The sequence below is a fragment of the Neopsephotus bourkii genome, unplaced genomic scaffold (genome assembly GCF_033783945.1).
Source record: "Neopsephotus bourkii isolate Nb327-2 ecotype Australia unplaced genomic scaffold, CSIRO-AGI_Nbou_v1 NB_716, whole genome shotgun sequence".
Taxonomy (NCBI): domain Eukaryota; kingdom Metazoa; phylum Chordata; class Aves; order Psittaciformes; family Psittacidae; genus Neopsephotus; species Neopsephotus bourkii.
The window spans coordinates 1,078,263-1,094,921 of record NW_026901215.1 but is presented as its reverse complement, the minus strand read 5'-3'; the positions used below and the strand labels follow the sequence as shown (position 1 = coordinate 1,094,921).

The following is a 16,659-nucleotide window of genomic DNA, read 5'->3' as shown; positions in this document are numbered from 1 at the left end:
AGGTATGGCAACAGCAGGAACCCCCAGTCTTGACGCATCTTTCAGAGCAGTTAACCACAAGGTTAACCTGGCGACTGCACTGTCTGTAACCTTTAAAGCCCACTTGCTCCTTTCCAAGCAGACAGCCCATGTTGACACTGCAGATGAGGCTTAGGATGGTAAATATTGACCAGTCACCAGCAGGGAGTAAGTGCTAAGGGTGCTGAGGGTTCCAGCTGTACAGCAGCTCAGGCAAGTAGCTCTGACCTGAAGAGTCCTAAGGCTCCAGCCTTCTTCTGATCTCATCAACAAGCTTTTCTCTTGGGATATCAACCTGAAAAGCAAAGGGGGAGGAGGAGGTAGCAGCAGTGGACCCTTGAGCAGAGCATGGTTTAATCTGGCCCCAAGGACTTGCTGTTACCAAAGCAGATGGTGACCAGTTTTCTGGAGCAGTCACCCAACAGATCTGTGCTGCAGCTGCCCAAGGGAACATCACTGAGGCAAAACACAGAGCCCTTCACCAACCTCTGCATTCTGGCAGCACTTTTGGAAACAGGTATAAAAAAAGGCATTCTCACCTCCACCCTTGTTGCAACATCTCGCAGCTTGACGACTCCATCTGTCAGCTCCTGCTCCCCTACAATGGCAGCAAGGGGGATTCCTGTGTCCTCACAATACTGCAGCTGCTTCAGCAGTTTAGGATCCTTCTTGTACAGCATCTCTGCCTAGCACAGAGTGGAAAAGGTGAATCATTAACACAGAATTTGCTCTGATGGGTTTTGGGAGCAAAACAACCAGCATCAACACCTGCAGCAAGCAGTTGCCTTTAGTGCTCTCAGCTGTTCCTACCTCCTAGATCTCAAACACAGATCTTGAAAAGACACAACTAATGGAGCTGGTCTTGTGCTACAGCTCCCTTCAGGCTCTCCCTCTCTCACCCATATCAGTGCCAAGCCCAAGTCCTTACTTTACCTTGATCCCTGCACCCCACAGCTCGGAGATGAGCTTCAGTCTTGCAGCAAGTAGGTGTTTGTGAGGTGTAGCCACCAGCACTTGTGTCTCCGTTGTTCGAACCTTCTCCCCAGAAGCCTGCAGGAACAGACACTCGTGGCAGTGACTGGCTCCAAGGGAACCTACAGCTCACAACAGAAGCTCATCTCACCTTATTTCAGACCCTGACTTAGCTCCCCAAAACAAGTAAAAGCCAACCATCACCACTTGGTGGATGTTACTAAGCAAGGCTGACCTTCCACAGCAAAGAGAGCACACAGGTAAAGCAACCTGGGCACATTTAATGAGTCCCCCAGAGAAGCTGCATCGTGACACACTATTTCAATTACGTGCTGTTGTTCCTGTGGGACTTTGGTTTTCCTCCCTCCCTCCCAGATGGGACCTGGCCAGCTTTCTAATGTTGCCTTTGATTCTTCAGGCACAAACACATTGCCCCAGCTTCATCTGCTGTGAATCACACCTCAGAACTGAACACATAGTGATGAATTTGGGGCACATTACAGAGTGCTACAGCTGCTACTGAATTCCTCACAATCCCCAGGACAGAAAACTTCACAGGCAAGAGACAAGAGCAAAGTGACTGGAGCACAAAGTTTGGAGCCAGGACCAGAGCTCAGGGCTCATCTCTAATGCTTCCAGGGCATCTGCTATGAAATGCAGCCCACACCTGCATCCTGCTGGGCTGCAGAACAGGGCTCTATCTTCTGTGCATGGACATTCAGGCATGAGATGAGCCACCCTGTCCCCTAAAATACTTTCCCCTTGAACACAGTTGAGCTGTAAAGCTCCATAATAAAAAAGAGCTGGCTTCCTAGACCCTCCTTCAGGCACTGCTGCAGCACCAACCTTCATTCTGTGCTCCAGGATGGAGAAGATCCGCTCGATCCCAATGCTGACCCCCACGCAGGGCACCCTCCGTCCCTTGGGATCGAACATCCCCACCAGCCCATCGTAGCGGCCACCTCCAGCCACGCTCCCGACGCTCACAGGCTCCTCCACGTGCTCGTTCTCCTGCTGCAGCAGCACCGCCTCAAAGATCACCCCCGTGTAATAGTCCAGGCCCCGCGCCAGGCTCAGGTCGAACGAGATCTGCAGGGCACAAGGGAAACCCCATCACTGCCTGCACTCGGGGGGGCTGGGCTGTGCCCCTCCCACCCCTGCCCCTGCTCACCTTCCCTGTGATGCCAAACAGGGTCAGGTACTCAAAGAGCAGCTTCATGTCCCCCAGCCCCTCCTTGGCCAGCTTGTTCTGGGACAGCTTTGGGTCCTGGAGCAGCCGCTCGATCAGCTCCAGGCCACCTGTGGCAATGAGACTCTGTTAACAGGGTTAACAGCACCCCTGTGTCCCCAGATCTGCCTGCCTGGCCTGGAGGAGCAAAGCCAAGGGCTTGACGCCCCAGCGCTCACCATGAAGCTGAACGTACTCCCCGATGCGATCCGCAGCCTCAGGGGAGAGCCCCTTCTCTCCCACCATCTCACGCCTCACTTCTTCCCATGGCACCTGTGAAGGGAGAGAAGCGCCATTCCTGCAGGTTCTCATCACCCAGTTTCCACCAGTCTGTGTATTCACCACACATGCAGGACAGCAGTCAGCAGTCACTCATGATCCACATCTCCCACAGGAACTGCTAACAGGAATCACTGGGACACCAGGTTTTTCCTCAGTGATGCCCAAGAGTTCCCCAAATCCTTCACAGACACCAACAGCTGAGCTGCTGTCAAACTCTGCATGATAAAAGCTGCCCTGACACTGCCCAGCCCAAGACATGCACCCTGTGAGACTGCGAGCATTACCCCATGAGCCCAGCTCTCACCTTGTCCAGCTTGTCCACAGTACAACACGTTGTTATGAACTTGCTCTCTGGGATGCCACAGACAGCAAAAATCCCATTCAAAATCCTCCTGTCATTGACCTGGAATGGGAGCGGGACACTCAGCTCCAGGAGACCCACCACCATTCCTTCCTGTCCCAGAGCTACAGGAAACTGAAGCCACTGGGTGTTCCCTCTTGCCTTTTCAATCCCCTGGGAAGAGAAGGCCCAGAGGTATGGAAACCCCTCAGCTTTGAGCTCACCTTGATGAGGAAGTCCCCGAGCTGCAGGTCACTCAGGATCTCATGCACAATCTTCAGGCACTCGGCATCAGGAATCATGGGGTCGAACTGCCCGGCAATGTCAAAGTCCTGGGGGCAGAAGAAGCAGCAGAGGCTCCTGGCACAGCTCAGGTGCTTTGGCTCTGCAAACCACATCCTGCAGCTGCTGATGGTGATCCAAAAACCCACATCAGAACCCCCCAAGCAGCGGCCACCACAACACTCACGCACTGGTAGAACTCCCGGTAGCGGCCCCGGGTGGTGGCTGGGTTGTCTCTCCTGTAGACCTTGGCGATATGGTAGCGCTTCATGTTGGTGATCTTGTTCATCGCCAGATAGCGAGCGAAGGGCACCTGGAGGCCCAAGGAGTTAAGGACAAGAACAAGATGATCCCTTGAGCTGCACAGAAAGCTGAACCTTAAAGCTCCTCATCTCCCCTTCGCAGCTGCTCTCTGCTCTCCAGGGAGTTCATCAGCGTGGGCTGATGACGAGCATGATGAACCATGCTGAGCTCCTCCAACACCAGGACAACTCCACTGATCTTCCTCTGAACCACAGCATGTGAACACCTTGCAGACACAGACCTTTGCTAAGTCATCTCACAGAATCCCAGACTGGTTTGTGTTGGAAGGGACCTTAAAGCTCAGCCAGTTCCAAACCCCTGCCACAGGCAGGGACCCCTTCCACTAGAGCAGCTTGCTCCAAGCCCCTGTGTCCAACCTGGCCTTGAACACTGCCAGGGATGGGGCAGCCACAGCTTCTCTGGGCACCCTGTGCCAGCGCCTCAGCACCCTCACAGGGAAGAGCTTCTGCCTAAGAGCTCAGCTCAGTCTCCCCTCTGGCAGGTTCAAGCCATTCCCCTTGGCCTGTCCCTGCAGGCCCTTGTCCCAAGCCCCTCTCCAGGTTTCCTGCAGCCCCTTTAGGCACTGGAGCTGCTCTAAGGTCTCCCCTTCAGGAGCTTTCTCTTCTCCAGGCTGCCCCAGCCCAGCTCTCTCAGCCTGGCTCCAGAGCAGAGCTGCTCCAGCTCTCACAGCATCTTCTTGGCCTCCTCTGCATTCGTTCCAACAGCTCAAAGTCCCTCTTGTGCTGTTGCCCCAGAGCTGATCAGTCCTCTTGCCTCAGAGAGAACTCAAGGTACAGCACAGACACTGAATGCTTTTTGGTGAAGTTAGGGAAGGCACCTGGGATATCCCAGCAGCAAACCCTGCTGCTTCCTCAAAACCACTGCTGAGGCACTGGGCAGGTGGGTTGGGTAGTACAGGAGGAAAAGGAGGTTTGTGTCACCCTGCTGGGACCTGTGGGCAGGGCAAGGGCAACCCAAGAACACCAGGGTGGCAGCAGCCCCAGGGTGGCAGCAGCCCCAGGGTGCCACCCCCCACCCCCCCCTCCGGTGAGAATAAGGTGCAGAGAGCAGGATACAGTCAGGTCGTAGCGCAGGGCCAGCAGCTCCCCTCCCTGGTCCTGCAGCTCATAGATGAGCTTTGCCTCCTCCCCGTACTTCCCCATCAGCGTCTCCTGTCGGGAGGCAAAGGGATGATAATGGACCAGGATGGGGGACAGACCCAGAACCCGGCCCCCCACGCTCCACGGCTCAAGCAGAGAGGACACAACACACATCATCCCTGCCTTCAGCTCCCTCTGACCTGGGGCACAAGTGAGCCCTCATCTGCATTCCCCGCTCCCCACTGGTGACCCCAGAGAGACTGTCCCCTGCCCAGTATGTCCGAAAAGGCGGGGATCTCCCCACACTGCCCAAATCTGCCCTCTCAGCCCCGGGGAAGCGGAACACTCCCCAGTGCTACAAGAGGGGACCCCACAGCCCGGTTCCCGAGAAGCAAAAGGGGTTCCAGCCGCCGTCTCACCCGCAGCTCCAGCACGGGGGTGTCGATGGCGGCCGCGCCGTGCCGCTTGAAGCAGGTCACCACGGCGGCGAGCAGCCGGTCACGGAGCGCCGTGTGCGCCGGGGGGTGATCGCGGGTGCCCTGGCCCGGGACGGAGAGCGGCCGTCAGCGGCGGGGACCAGGAAGAACAACTCCCGGTAACCGCAGGACCCGCTCCCCACAATTACCTTGGGTGTCTTCAGAACCGGGCGCCAGCCGCCCCCGGCCGAGCCCGCGGCCGCCCGCCAAGGCAGGAGCCCGCCGTACCCGAGCAGCCATGCCCGGGCCTGGTTGACCCGGGGCGCGGTGGGGCCCACGGGTAGCAGCCACCCGGCGCCGAGCGGCACCAGCCGCAGCATGGCCGGTCCCGAGGAGACCGGAAACAGCGGAGCCACGTGACCTCTCAGCGGCCCCGACTCACACCGCTCTAAGCCAGCACGGCGGGTACTTGGTGCTGGAGCGGACTGCCTCGCTTTACGGCCCGGCCGCCACCGCACGACAGTTTCCGGTCCCTCGTCGCCCCTACCCTCAACATGGCGTCGGGCAGCGGGGTAGGTGTTGGCGGTGGGGCCGAGCCTGGTGCTTTCCCCTTTGCTCGGTACATCCTGGGCTAGGGCAGAGCCGCGGCGGCTTAGGCCGCTCCGGAGGGGCAGGCGGCAGGAAGGGTTGTTCCGCTGCCGCCGGGAGGTGCTCGGGGCCTGCGCCAGGCCGCGGGGTGAGGGACCCCTCGGGTGGAGACGCGGCGGGGCCGGGGGGAGCCGGGGCGGGCAGCGGCTTGTGCAGAGGCTCCAGCCCTGCTGTTCCGACCGCTGTGTGGGGCGCGGGGTAGGTTTGGGGCTCTTGGAGAGGTCCCGGCACCTTCAGGGCCCCGGCTCGATTTCCTCTCCCTGGGGCCAGGCCTCCGCCGTGGGAGCCGCTGTTTGGCCGGGTGGCGTCGAGAAGTCCTGCTGGGGCCCTCCCGGGGCTGGGCGATGGCTCCCGCAGGCAGCTCCCTCCTTTTATTTCTTATCCCACTCTGCTGCCTGTGTCCCGCTGCCTCTCGCTGCCCTGACGAAGTTCCTGGATAGAGAAACTGCCCTTTCCGTGCCTTGAGTTTTTGGTAGCTCCCGTGTAACTGGTTGCTTTTATTGGCGTTGCTTGGTTTGTGTAGTGTGGCAGCAAGGTCTTTCTGCATTTACGAATCCTGCAGGATTTGATGTTGGATGAATGAGATGGATGCTGTTGGTGTAGCCAGGCTGGTGTAAACACTCCGATAATGCCCCGACAGCTGTTAGCACTGCTGGGGCTGTGCTGGCCTGTTTTCTGGGCTGATCTTTCCTTCACTTGAAGCCACTTGCAGTGCTGAGAGAAGTCAAGAGCAAGACATCAGCCGGGAGCAAGACGGGGCCTAGGATTTATCCTTAGCTACTGGTGGTTCTATTCCTGTTAAACTGAGCCAGGCTCAAGCCTTCTGTGTTACCTTACAGGCTTTGATGCTGATACCAGGCATGTTACTTGGCCTCTTATCTCCAGAGGGAGCAGGCTGTGGGATACTCCTGCTTTATAATGTCCCTACTTATGTAGGAAATACTCTCTGTCCCCCAAAGCAGCTCTTAAATGAAGATTTTAGGGGTTGCAGCCGCCCCTGCCTGCACCAGGCCAATCAAGCAAAGTTCCTTCAGATAATATCCTGCTGAGATCTTGTTACACAGTTGGGTTTAATTTCTTTTTCTCTTTGCCTGGATGAGAGAGGTTGATAAAAGAGCCTTGAGAAACTCCTTCCCTTTTATTACAACAGGAGAGTGAAGCAGCAAGTGAGTAAATCACCTCCTGCCAGCTGTGATGTGTGATAATGTGCTGCTGTGTGGGAGAGGCTTGAGCCTGGACAAACCCCCCAAACATTCATTTACACTCTGTGATATTTTCCTTTCTCTTGCTCAGGGGGGTTAATAAAACCTGCTCTGACATGCTTAAAGTGCTTAAGAAGCTCTGGGAAGAAATGAGACTGTTTTGATGCCTCCCTGAGGCGTTTTCATTGCTATCAGTAGTTGTTGGTTCCATTTGAAGGATTGCCAGAGGAGAAAACATTAAATGACTGTGCTGCTGCTGTAGCTTCAAATGGGATTTATTCCCACTGGATTGTGATAGTGTTTCTGATTAGGCTGGAGGGGGAGGTCCTTCTTTCCCAGAGGTGTTTTCAAATACATCCACCCTTTTCTTAATATCAAACTGAGCCTCTCACTGCCATGCTGAGTGAAACACAGCTTTATAACCAGGTGAGAGCTGTCTTCTCAAGGCAGTGAAGGGTCTGAGTGAAGAAGTATCTGGGTTCTAAGTAGACAGGGTGGGCACAGGGAAGAGGCTGTGCTGGTTTGGGGAGAGTAGATGTGAATGGAAGAGGGATTCCTATCCAGTCCCTTCTGTCCTCGGTGTTGATAACTGGGGTAAAAATTCCTCCTAAAAAGAAGTCTTTGTATTCTTCAGTGCCAGCTTCACCCAAATCCAGCTTCTCTTCACACAGCTTGTGCTGTGGCTGCCAGTGAGTGTGCTCTGCACAGCTGCCATAGGGCCAGTCTGCCATGGCGGGGGGGGGGGGGGGGGGAGTTGCTCCCTTCCCTGCATGTCTGCAGTGTGAAACTGCAGGAGCAGGATGGCTTACTGGCAGTTGGTACAGGGGCTTCCCTGGTACCTCCATGCCCTGCCTTCACAGATGGGCTTTTAGAGCTTTTTCTGGTTTGCTTGTATGTTTGTTTGCTTGAAAAACCCATACCCAAGCACACAGAACCCAAACACAGACACAGGCTGGGGGAGACTGGATGAAGCAGCCCTGAGGAGAAGGACTTGGAGTGGTGGGTAACAAGAAGCTCCTCATGATCTGGCTTCGGTGTGTGTTTGACCCCAGAACCCCCCTGTGTGCTGGGCTGCACCCCCAGAGCATGAGCAGCAGTCAAGGGAGGGGATCCTGCCCCTCTGCTGCACTCTGGGGAGACCCCCCTGCAGTCATGATCCAGCTCTGGGGCAGCAGCACAAGAGGGACCTGGAGCTCTTGGAGCGTCCAGAGGAGGCCACGGAGATGCTGCGAGGGCTGGAGCAGCTCTGCTCTGGAGCCAGGCTGAGAGAGCTGGGCTGGGTCAGCCTGGAGAAGAGAAGGCTCCTGAAGGGGAGACCTTAGAGCAGCTCCAGTGCCTAAAGGGGCTGCAGGAAACCTGGAGAGGGGCTTGGGACAAGGGCCTGTAGGGACAGGCCAAGGGGAATGGCTTGAACCTGCCAGAGGGGAGACTGAGCTGAGCTCTTAGGCAGAAGCTCTTCCCTGTGAGGGTGCTGAGGCGCTGGCACAGGGTGCCCAGAGAAGCTGTGGCTGCCCCATCCCTGGCAGTGTTCAAGGCCAGGTTGGACACAGGGGCTTGGAGCAAGCTGCTCCAGTGGAAGGGGTCGCTGCCTGTGGCAGGGGTTGGAACTGGTTGAGCTGAGCTTTAAGGTCATTTCCAACCCAAACCACTTTGACTGTCTGATACTGGGTCCTGTGATTTCACAGCAAACTGAGTGCTTTGATTCCTGTAATATGAAGACACACTGCTGAGAGTAGACACACATCACCTGCCCTACTCCTGCTTTTAATCAAACCCTTTGTAGCTTGTGTTGTGTTTCACACCTTTCTCATGTGATATTTGCAGCTTGGGTTTAATTGACTTTAGGAAACAGCATGTGTAATGTTTGTCAGGGGCACTGCTGAGGCCTTGGATCAATCAGTTGAGATGCTGTTTGTGTCTGGTTTTCAAAGCAAAAGCCTGAATGATCGTCTCGGGAGCTGTTAACATAAACTCATTACTTTCCTCAGGACTTTGAAATCCTTCTAGAAGAAGTAGCTACAGACAGGCTGGGTGTTATCCTCTGAAGCTACATCCTTAATTCCTGTATGTGAAAACAGAGGGCATGGGGACATAATGTAGTGCCCCCAGTTCACTGCTGTGGCCTCAGAGGCCAAGTGATTCCACCTCTTTCCCCAGCCTCACCTCAGAGGTGCTCAAACTCTTTAATATCATTAATACACTTTGTTTCCTTCTCAGACCAAGAACCTGGACTTCCGCCGAAAGTGGGACAAAGATGAGTACGAGAAACTTGCAGAGAAGCGGCTCACGGAAGAGAGAGAAAAGAAAGATGGTGAGTAGTGTGCTGCTGAGTGCAGGCAGCTCATGTGAGTAGTGTGCTGCTGAGTGCAGGCAGGTCTGCTCCCATGAATAGTGTGCTGCTGAGTGCAGGCAGCACATGTGAGTAGTGTGCTGCTGAGCGCAGGCAGCTCATGTGAGTAGTGTGCTGCTGAACGTGGGCAGGTCTGCTCAGGTGTGTAGCATGCAGTTGAATGCAGGCAGCTCTGCTCTTGTGAGTCGTGTGCTGCTGAGTGTGGGCAGCTCTGCTCCTGTGAACAGTGTGCAGCTGAATGCAGGAAGCTCTGCTCATGGGAGTCGTGTGCTGCTGAGTGCAGACAGCTCTGCTCAGCTGGCAGCCAGTCACCCAAATCCTTAGTGAGAGATGGGGAGAGCCGTGGAATCCCAGGGAGAAGTAGCAGCACTTGAAGGCTGGCTTGCTTCAATCCTTTTTCTTGTGCTTGCCAATGAATGTATTGTTTTGCCAAAAGTAATTACTGAGAACCTTTGCCTCTGCCTGTTCTTTGGGGAGGATGAGTAGCAATCAGCTCCTGGAGACAAGATCTCAGAATATGATCCAAGTCAGAGCTGGAGATACCTGAGAGATCAACCTGGGTTTCATAAGAACCAGGAACCAGTCAGGAGGAAGTGTTCCTTTACTGGTTTTGAAAAGAGTGCAATTTCTGCCTGAATCAAGTAGTTTCCAGCACCCCTTTTCAGCAAGGGCAACGTGAACTCAGTATGGTGAGCTTAGCCTTTTCTGAGAAACACTTTGCCTTTTTGCTTGTGTTTTAGGCAAACCAGCCCAGCCCGTCAAAAGGGAACTTCTGCGGCACCGAGACTACAAAGTGGACCTGGAATCAAAGCTGGGGAAAACCATTGTCATCACCAAAACCACCCCTCAGTCAGAGATGGGAGGGTAGGTTTTCTTTTAGGTGGTCTTTCTGTTGGAGCCTCAGAGCTGTGCTGGTGAGCCCAGGGGCTGTGATGCAGCAGGGAGCCCTTCTTCTGCGTCAGGTCCTGATATCCTCCTGTGTTTTCACACCTAAACTGGGTCTGCTGGGTTAATGTATGGAAGGCCTGCAGCAGGCTGAGCACCCTCTGCAGTCCTGCATCCAGCTCTGAGGGCAAAAACACAAGAGGGATGTGGAGCTGTTGGAGCAAGGCCAGAGGAGGCCATGGAGATGCTATGAGGGGTGCAGCAGCTCTGCTCTGGAGCCAGGCTGAGAGAGCTGGGCTGGGTCAGCCTGGAGAAGGGAAGGCTTCTGAAGGGGAGACCTTAAAGCAGCTCCAGTGCCTAAAGGGGCTGCAGGAAAGCTGGAGAGGGGCTTGGGACAAGGGCCTGTAGGGACAGGCCAAGGGGAATGGCTTGAACCTGCCAGAGGGGAGACTGAGCTGAGCTTTTAGGCAGAAGCTCTTCCCTGTGAGGGTGCTGAGGCGCTGGCACAGGGTGCCCAGAGAAGCTGTGGCTGCCCCATCCCTGGCAGTGTTCAGGGCCAGGTTGGACGCAGGGGCTTGGAGCAAGCTGCTCTAGTGGAAGGGGTCCCTGCCCGTGGCAGGGGTTGGAACTGGATAAGCTTTAAGGTCCTTTCCAACCTAAACCACTCTGTGATTCTATGATTATTACTTCATAAGTGTTACCCACTTGTAGAAACAACTCAGGCAGATCTCTGCTGTTGCACAGGTTTCTTTAGCCTGGAGGCCTGCTTACAGTGAGACTTGAGTTTCTGATTGCAATATCTGTGCACTGGGAATGGGAGAAACACCCAGATACCTGTCCTTCGGAATGGTGTTTGGCCACTGTTTCTGTGATTGTGTTTGTTGGAAGGCTGAAAGGGTTCTTAGCTTACCCTAAGCCACCAAGAGCTTGAAGAGAAAGCACTGGGTTTGTGCCATTTCAAGAGCAAGCCTGTCAGTGTGTCACTGTCACAGCCCAGTAGCCAGCAGTGCCAGGGAGATGCAGAGTGCCAAACAGCATCCGGGGGGGGAAGTGCAGGCCCTAACTAGAAGGGGAAGATGTCGTGGCTTTGGGTTACACATCAGCTCATCATTTATTTCTGTCATCTGTCAGAGTGGTATCACCATAAGGGTCAGTACCTCCAGTGTTAAACGAGCAGCTCTTTCACATCTGTCTTCAGTTGTAGAATGGTTGTGCACATCTGTCTTTGCTGGGGCTCTCTGTACTGGAAGTAGCTTCCCTCTTGCCCCGGGGAAAGGACCCACATCCCAAGTGACATTCAGGCTTCACACTGTAGATTATCTCTAAGAGTTGCTTTGTTAGATGAGGTTTGTCTCATGCTTTGGAGTTAATTTTCTCTCTTTATCCTGCCAGGTATTACTGTAATGTATGTGACTGCGTGGTGAAAGATTCCATTAACTTCTTGGATCACATCAATGGCAAAAAACGTAAGGATCTTTTTCCTCCCTTCTTGGAGGGCTGCAGCAACACACTGGGCTGTGCCCTTCATGTCTGAGGGCTAAACAGTTAGACATGGATCAAAGTGTGCTCTGGAGAACAGGATGTGGGCAGTGTTTGCTCATGAGAGCTGTGCAGGTGCTGTCTTCATCTCCTGACACCTTTCAGGGTGCTGGGCCGTCTTGCTGGAAGAAACCCAGAAAAAACAGACATCAGTTTACTCTGTCCAGTGGCTGTATCTTCCCCACAGAATGTGCTGTGAAAGGCTCAGGGTCAGCAAATCCTGATGGCTCCTCTGAAAATCTGGAGAGAGGCTTTTTTATAGCTCCTAAACTTCAAAGAAATTCTTATCTAGGTAAAAGGCATGGGACTAGCCTGGGTTCTGAATGGGAAGCTTGTCTTTGTAGAACATGAATACAAAACTCAAAACTAACTGGTCCTTGAGGTCTAGGTAGGGATCAGAGTTCACCAGGATGGGGGCTATGGTTTGCAGATGAGCAGAGACAGGAGTGGGGCAGTTTGACCGTGGAGCTGGGCCCAGCCCTGTGCTGTGTAACCAGGATATCTGAGTGCCACTGATGCCTTGTTTAGCACTGCTACAAGGTGCCAGCCTGTCAGTTGTATTCTGATTCCCTTTTCAACACTTCGACCCTGGGGTTTGCCACTGGCCCAAGACTAAATTTCCTGAAGTGTTGGAACACCAACATGGTGGGGAGCATCCTAAAAGGGAACCTTGAAAGAACAGGCTGTGTTCCCCTTCCTGTTACAAGTAGTGTACAGATTGGTGATGTGATGTGATGTAAGGGGTGCTGAGGCGCTGGCACAGGGTGCCCAGAGAAGCTGTGGCTGCCCCATCCCTGGCAGTGTTCAAGACCAGGTTGGACACAGGGCCTTGGAGCAAGCTGCTCTAGTGGGAGGTCTCCCTGCCCGTGGCAGGGGTTGGAACTGGACGAGCTTTAAGGTTCCTTCCAACCCAAACGAGTCTGGGGTTCTATGACAGGCAGCAAGAGGCTCTTGTACTGAGATACTTAAATTGGGATCAGGGAAGGGGATTGTGTGCAGACCATCCGAGGCTGTGAGTACTGCTCAGTGTGACTGGTTCCGCTCCTGTTTTCTAGACCAGAGAAATCTGGGCATGTCCATGCGGGTGGAGCGCTCCACACTGGACCAGGTGAAGAAACGTTTTGAGGTGAACAAGAAGAAGATGGAGGAGAAGCAGAAGGACTATGACTTTGAGGAGAGGATGAAGGAACTCCGTGAGGAGGTAAGTCTAAGTCTGGGCAACGACTGATGAAGCAAAGCCTCCCTGAAACATGTTTTGTGAGGAAATCAACCTGTTTCTACCCTTGTTCCACAGAAGCCTTGTTCTTTGTAGCATGGCCCTCTCAGCTGCTGCTTTGAGTGGCCTTCTGCTTTCTGTCACTGGAAACCCATTTCCTTCTGTCTGTGAGGATAACTTCTGATGTTTCAGGTTTCAAGCAGCACAAGTGTGACAATGCACCCGTTTTGTCTCCCATTATTTGTGTTTGAATTCTTGTGCTTTGATAAGCAGATCCTTGTCTTTGTCTGATATCTCCCATGGTATTTAGGATTGCTGGGATCCCTCTTCGTGTGGCACATTGCTTCTGTGTGGTCTCCCCAAGTGTGGAAGGTCTTTGTGAGTGTCTGTGGTGTGAGATGTGTGTGGAGGCAGTAGAAGACGACAGATTCTTCTCCAGCCTGGGCTTAAATGTCAGCTCCCTGACATGAAGATCACATTTATTTGAAAACCTAACAAAGTTCTGACAATTGAGGAGATTCTATGGATGCTTCTCCTCCATCAGCAGTCAGGTGTTAAAAGTCACTGCCTGTTTGCATCTCCTTGAGTTTGGCTTCATGACAGGGTGTTCTGCTGAGGGGCATACGGAGCAGCCCTGTGCCCTGCTCTTGAGCAGGCTTTGGTCCTCCTGAGCCTGATGGCTTAGGGGGTGGGCATTACAGGAGGTGCTGCTGGTTGAAAAGCTGCTGCCACTCACTGTATGGCACCAAAGAAATCAGCAGTAGCTTTTGGTGTAGTTTTCTTCAGGGCACAGCTGTCTGCAGTCGCTATGATGCAGCGGATGGTGATAGGAGCAGCAGGAGCAGTTGCTAAGTTGGGAGCTGCAGCCATAGCTCTTGTTGCCCAGTACAGGCCTGGCATTGGTCCAGGGCTTGTGATCCTTGCAGAGCAAAACACTTTGATTAGAGCACAGCAAACTCTGATGCCAAAACTCCCCAAAGCTGCTCAAAGCTTCTGCTTCTGTTCCAGTGAGCAGCTGTCACTCTGCCAGGCTGAGAGCCAACAGGCAGCAGCATTCAGCAGCACAGTCACTGGGATGGGGCATTGGACAAGGGAAAGGCCTAAAAGCAGCTTCGTGCCTCAGCATTTACAGGCAAAATTTCATAGAATCATAGAATGGTTTGGGTTGGAAAGGACCTTAAAGCTCAGCCAGTTCCAGCCCCCTGCCACAGGCAGGGACACCTTCCACTAGAGCAGCTTGCTCCAAGCCCCTGTGTCCAACCTGGCCTTGAACACTGCCAGGGATGGGGCAGCCACAGCTTCTCTGGGCACCCTGTGCCAGCGCCTCAGCACCCTCACAGGGAAGAGCTTCTGCCTAAGAGCTCAGCTCAGTCTCCCCTCTGGCAGGTTCAAGCCATTCCCCTTGGCCTGTCCCTACAAGCCCTTGTCCCAAGCCCCTCTCCAGGTTTCCTGCAGCCCCTTTAGGCACTGGAGCTGCTCTAAGGTCTCCCCTTCAGGAGCCTTCTCTTCTCCAGGCTGCCCCAGCCCAGCTCTCTCAGCCTGGCTCCAGAGCAGAGCTGCTCCAGCCCTCGCAGCATCTCCATGGCCTCCTCTGGACTCACTCCAACAGCTCCAGTTGTGCACCTTCTTGTGCTGTTGCCCCAGAACTAGATGCAGGACTGCAGGGGGGGTCTCCCCAGAGCACAGTAGAGTGCAGTCAGTGAGGTGCTCTGGAGACAGTGGAAACCTCCTCAGGGCCTGCCAGCCAGGATTTCTGGCTATTTTGTGTCCTCAGACACAATGGTTGCTGTTGGTAGGAATTGGGTTACCTGTGCAGTGCCCAGTGTCTCAAAAGCTTACTCAGCTCAGGAGGTTCAAATTCTTCTGCTGTTCTGTCCCTTGCTGCAGGAGGAGAAGGCCAAAGCCTACAAGAAGGAGAAGCAGAGGGAGAAGAAGAGGCGGGCAGAGGAAGACCTGACATTTGAGGAGGATGATGAGATGGCAGCTGTGATGGGTTTCTCTGGTTTCGGCTCAACCAAAAAGAACCACTGAGCAGCTCTGGACTTCCTCTTTCTTGAAACAGATTGTTTTTACCCAGGGGATTATGGATAACTCTTAAAAAGACTTGATTGAGGACTTGTATGTAAATCTCCCAGTAGAAATGGATTGGAGGAGGCAAAAAGTGATTCCATGCTCTACCTGTGCTGCAGAACAAGCTCCGCCTGTCATTAGCTTCCCATCTCCTGTGTCCTAGATCTGGCTGCTCAGCACTGCTCTGTGGCCTTGTGTGTGCAGGGAAGTGTTCTGCTGGGTACAGTTTTGTGTCAGATGGCCTGGTTCAGGAGCAGTCTCATTGTCAACCAAGCAGTGTTGTTGCGGGCCGGGGTTGTTGTAGTTGTCAACCAGGCTGTGTGTTTGCAGTACAGGAGTGATTCATCTTCTCTTTGGATCATGTAGCTGAAAGGAATGTGCTGCAATGAGCAGTGTGGAGTGGTGCAACCTGCATCTTCACAGCTTGTGCTGGGCAGAGCTGGTGGCTGCATGGAGTCTTGAGTTGCCCAATCTTTCCTGTGTTTTACCCACAAGGGATTCCCTCCTGGCTTTTCTTTGTGTTTTGTCCCATAACTTTAGTATCTTTAAGGCAGGGGAGAAATTCCTCCCCACGACTGATCTGGGGTAGAGCCAATGAAAGAGACACCTGCAATTTGCCAGAAATAAATGGATTGTTTTAATGGGTCCTTTAGTGGGAGTTTGATTCCTTCTTTGAGGTGAGAGCTTCTGCTTCCCACTGAGAAGAGCTGCACAAATCTGGTGGTGGCCTCCTGGGACCTCAATAACATGGCTTGTGCCCCCCTTTCATGGCTCAGCTGCCCCATGCAGGCAGTTGCTGTCAATCTGGGCTTGGGGATGGGTGTAAGAACATGGGAGGGGGAAGGAAAGGGGAGAGGGGAAGAGAGGACAGTGCTGAGGACCTGCATGTCCATCAGGCAGTCCAAGGCTGGGCTGCCTTCCACATTTTACCAGCCTTAGTGTTATTAAGGGCCATTTGTTTCCTCTCTGCTGGCTCTCAGCGTCCTTTCACCTCTGTCCTCCCCTAAATCCACTTCATTTCTGCTTTTATTTACCTCAGCCAAACCTTGTGTGACTCATTGCTGTCTGCAGTTAGGGTTTATATTTTGCATGGCTGGGTTTTGCATCTCTCTCACTCTGCTCTCTGGTTTTATGTATGCTGATGAAATCCTTGCTCTTGCCCTTCTCTGCACTCATATGAGATTCCCGACCCGTGGAAGGCTGCAGTGTGTTTAGCCTGCTCTTTCTAATACATCTAGAACAAATCCTGTAATGTTGTGCTGCTGTTTTAATTCCTTAATCTTAGCCTGCTGACAGCTTCATTGCCTTGGGTCTTTCCACTTCAATTCAGATTATAATCCCCGTTGAAGATGCTATTGAAATGATATATAACCACTCTGATACAACTGTCCTTGGAGGTTTGACCCTTTTCACTTGGCAATCCTTTGACTCGAGTCGCTCTCTGAGCACACGGAGCTGGAAGGGCCACTTTCATTCCAGCCACGTCCCCAGCGCTGTTCAGACTGCAGCACGTGGCTCCGGCTGAATGGCAGAGAGGAGATGCTTGTGCCTTTGTGCCCTCCGGGGTGTGAGAGGGAGGCTGCCGTGGTTTCACACAGGAAAAGTTTAGGACATCTCAGAGAAGATTTAGCAGCAGCCATTTTCTCCCAGGCACCAGCTCTGCAGCCAGGCCAACCCTTGCTGCAGCCCAAGCTCGGGTTATGCTCCTGGGGAAGGGGCTCCATCCCTCTTCTGCAGGTTGTGATCCTGGAGGCAGTGGTTGCTGCCTTGGTTTCCCCATGGAGCATCCCACTGTTCCTGCCCATCCC

At 53.7% G+C, this 16,659-nt stretch overlaps 3 protein-coding genes across 4 annotated transcripts in view; 2 read left to right on the top strand and 1 right to left on the bottom strand.

Moving 5' to 3' along the window:
• The window catches only part of IK (IK cytokine), a 90,250-nt gene that overhangs the window by 31,694 nt on the left and 41,897 nt on the right, over positions 1–16,659 (top strand). The gene's annotated exons all lie outside the window — the stretch shown is intronic.
• Positions 146–5,359, bottom strand: LOC133212489 (histidine--tRNA ligase, cytoplasmic-like). Of its 2 annotated transcripts, none has more exons than XM_061353984.1 (12): positions 5,151–5,359; positions 4,945–5,064; positions 4,502–4,597; positions 3,310–3,435; positions 3,065–3,172; positions 2,805–2,903; positions 2,398–2,491; positions 2,162–2,289; positions 1,837–2,079; positions 952–1,068; positions 558–704; positions 146–313 (listed from the first exon to the last, which is right to left on the bottom strand). In XM_061353984.1, exons 1-12 carry the CDS (start codon positions 5,319–5,321, stop codon positions 257–259), a joined length of 1,506 nt encoding a protein of 501 aa, XP_061209968.1. In that variant the 5' UTR covers positions 5,322–5,359; the 3' UTR covers positions 146–256. The 2 variants fall into 2 exon arrangements, 1 of the variants encoding a protein (XP_061209968.1); XR_009725500.1 differs by having other exon boundaries at positions 183–313; positions 558–700.
• Positions 5,379–15,498, top strand: ZMAT2 (zinc finger matrin-type 2). Its single transcript, XM_061353982.1, has 6 exons — positions 5,379–5,513; positions 9,009–9,102; positions 9,882–10,005; positions 11,419–11,492; positions 12,621–12,766; positions 14,669–15,498. Exons 1-6 carry the CDS (start codon positions 5,496–5,498, stop codon positions 14,810–14,812), a joined length of 600 nt encoding a protein of 199 aa, XP_061209966.1. The 5' UTR covers positions 5,379–5,495; the 3' UTR covers positions 14,813–15,498.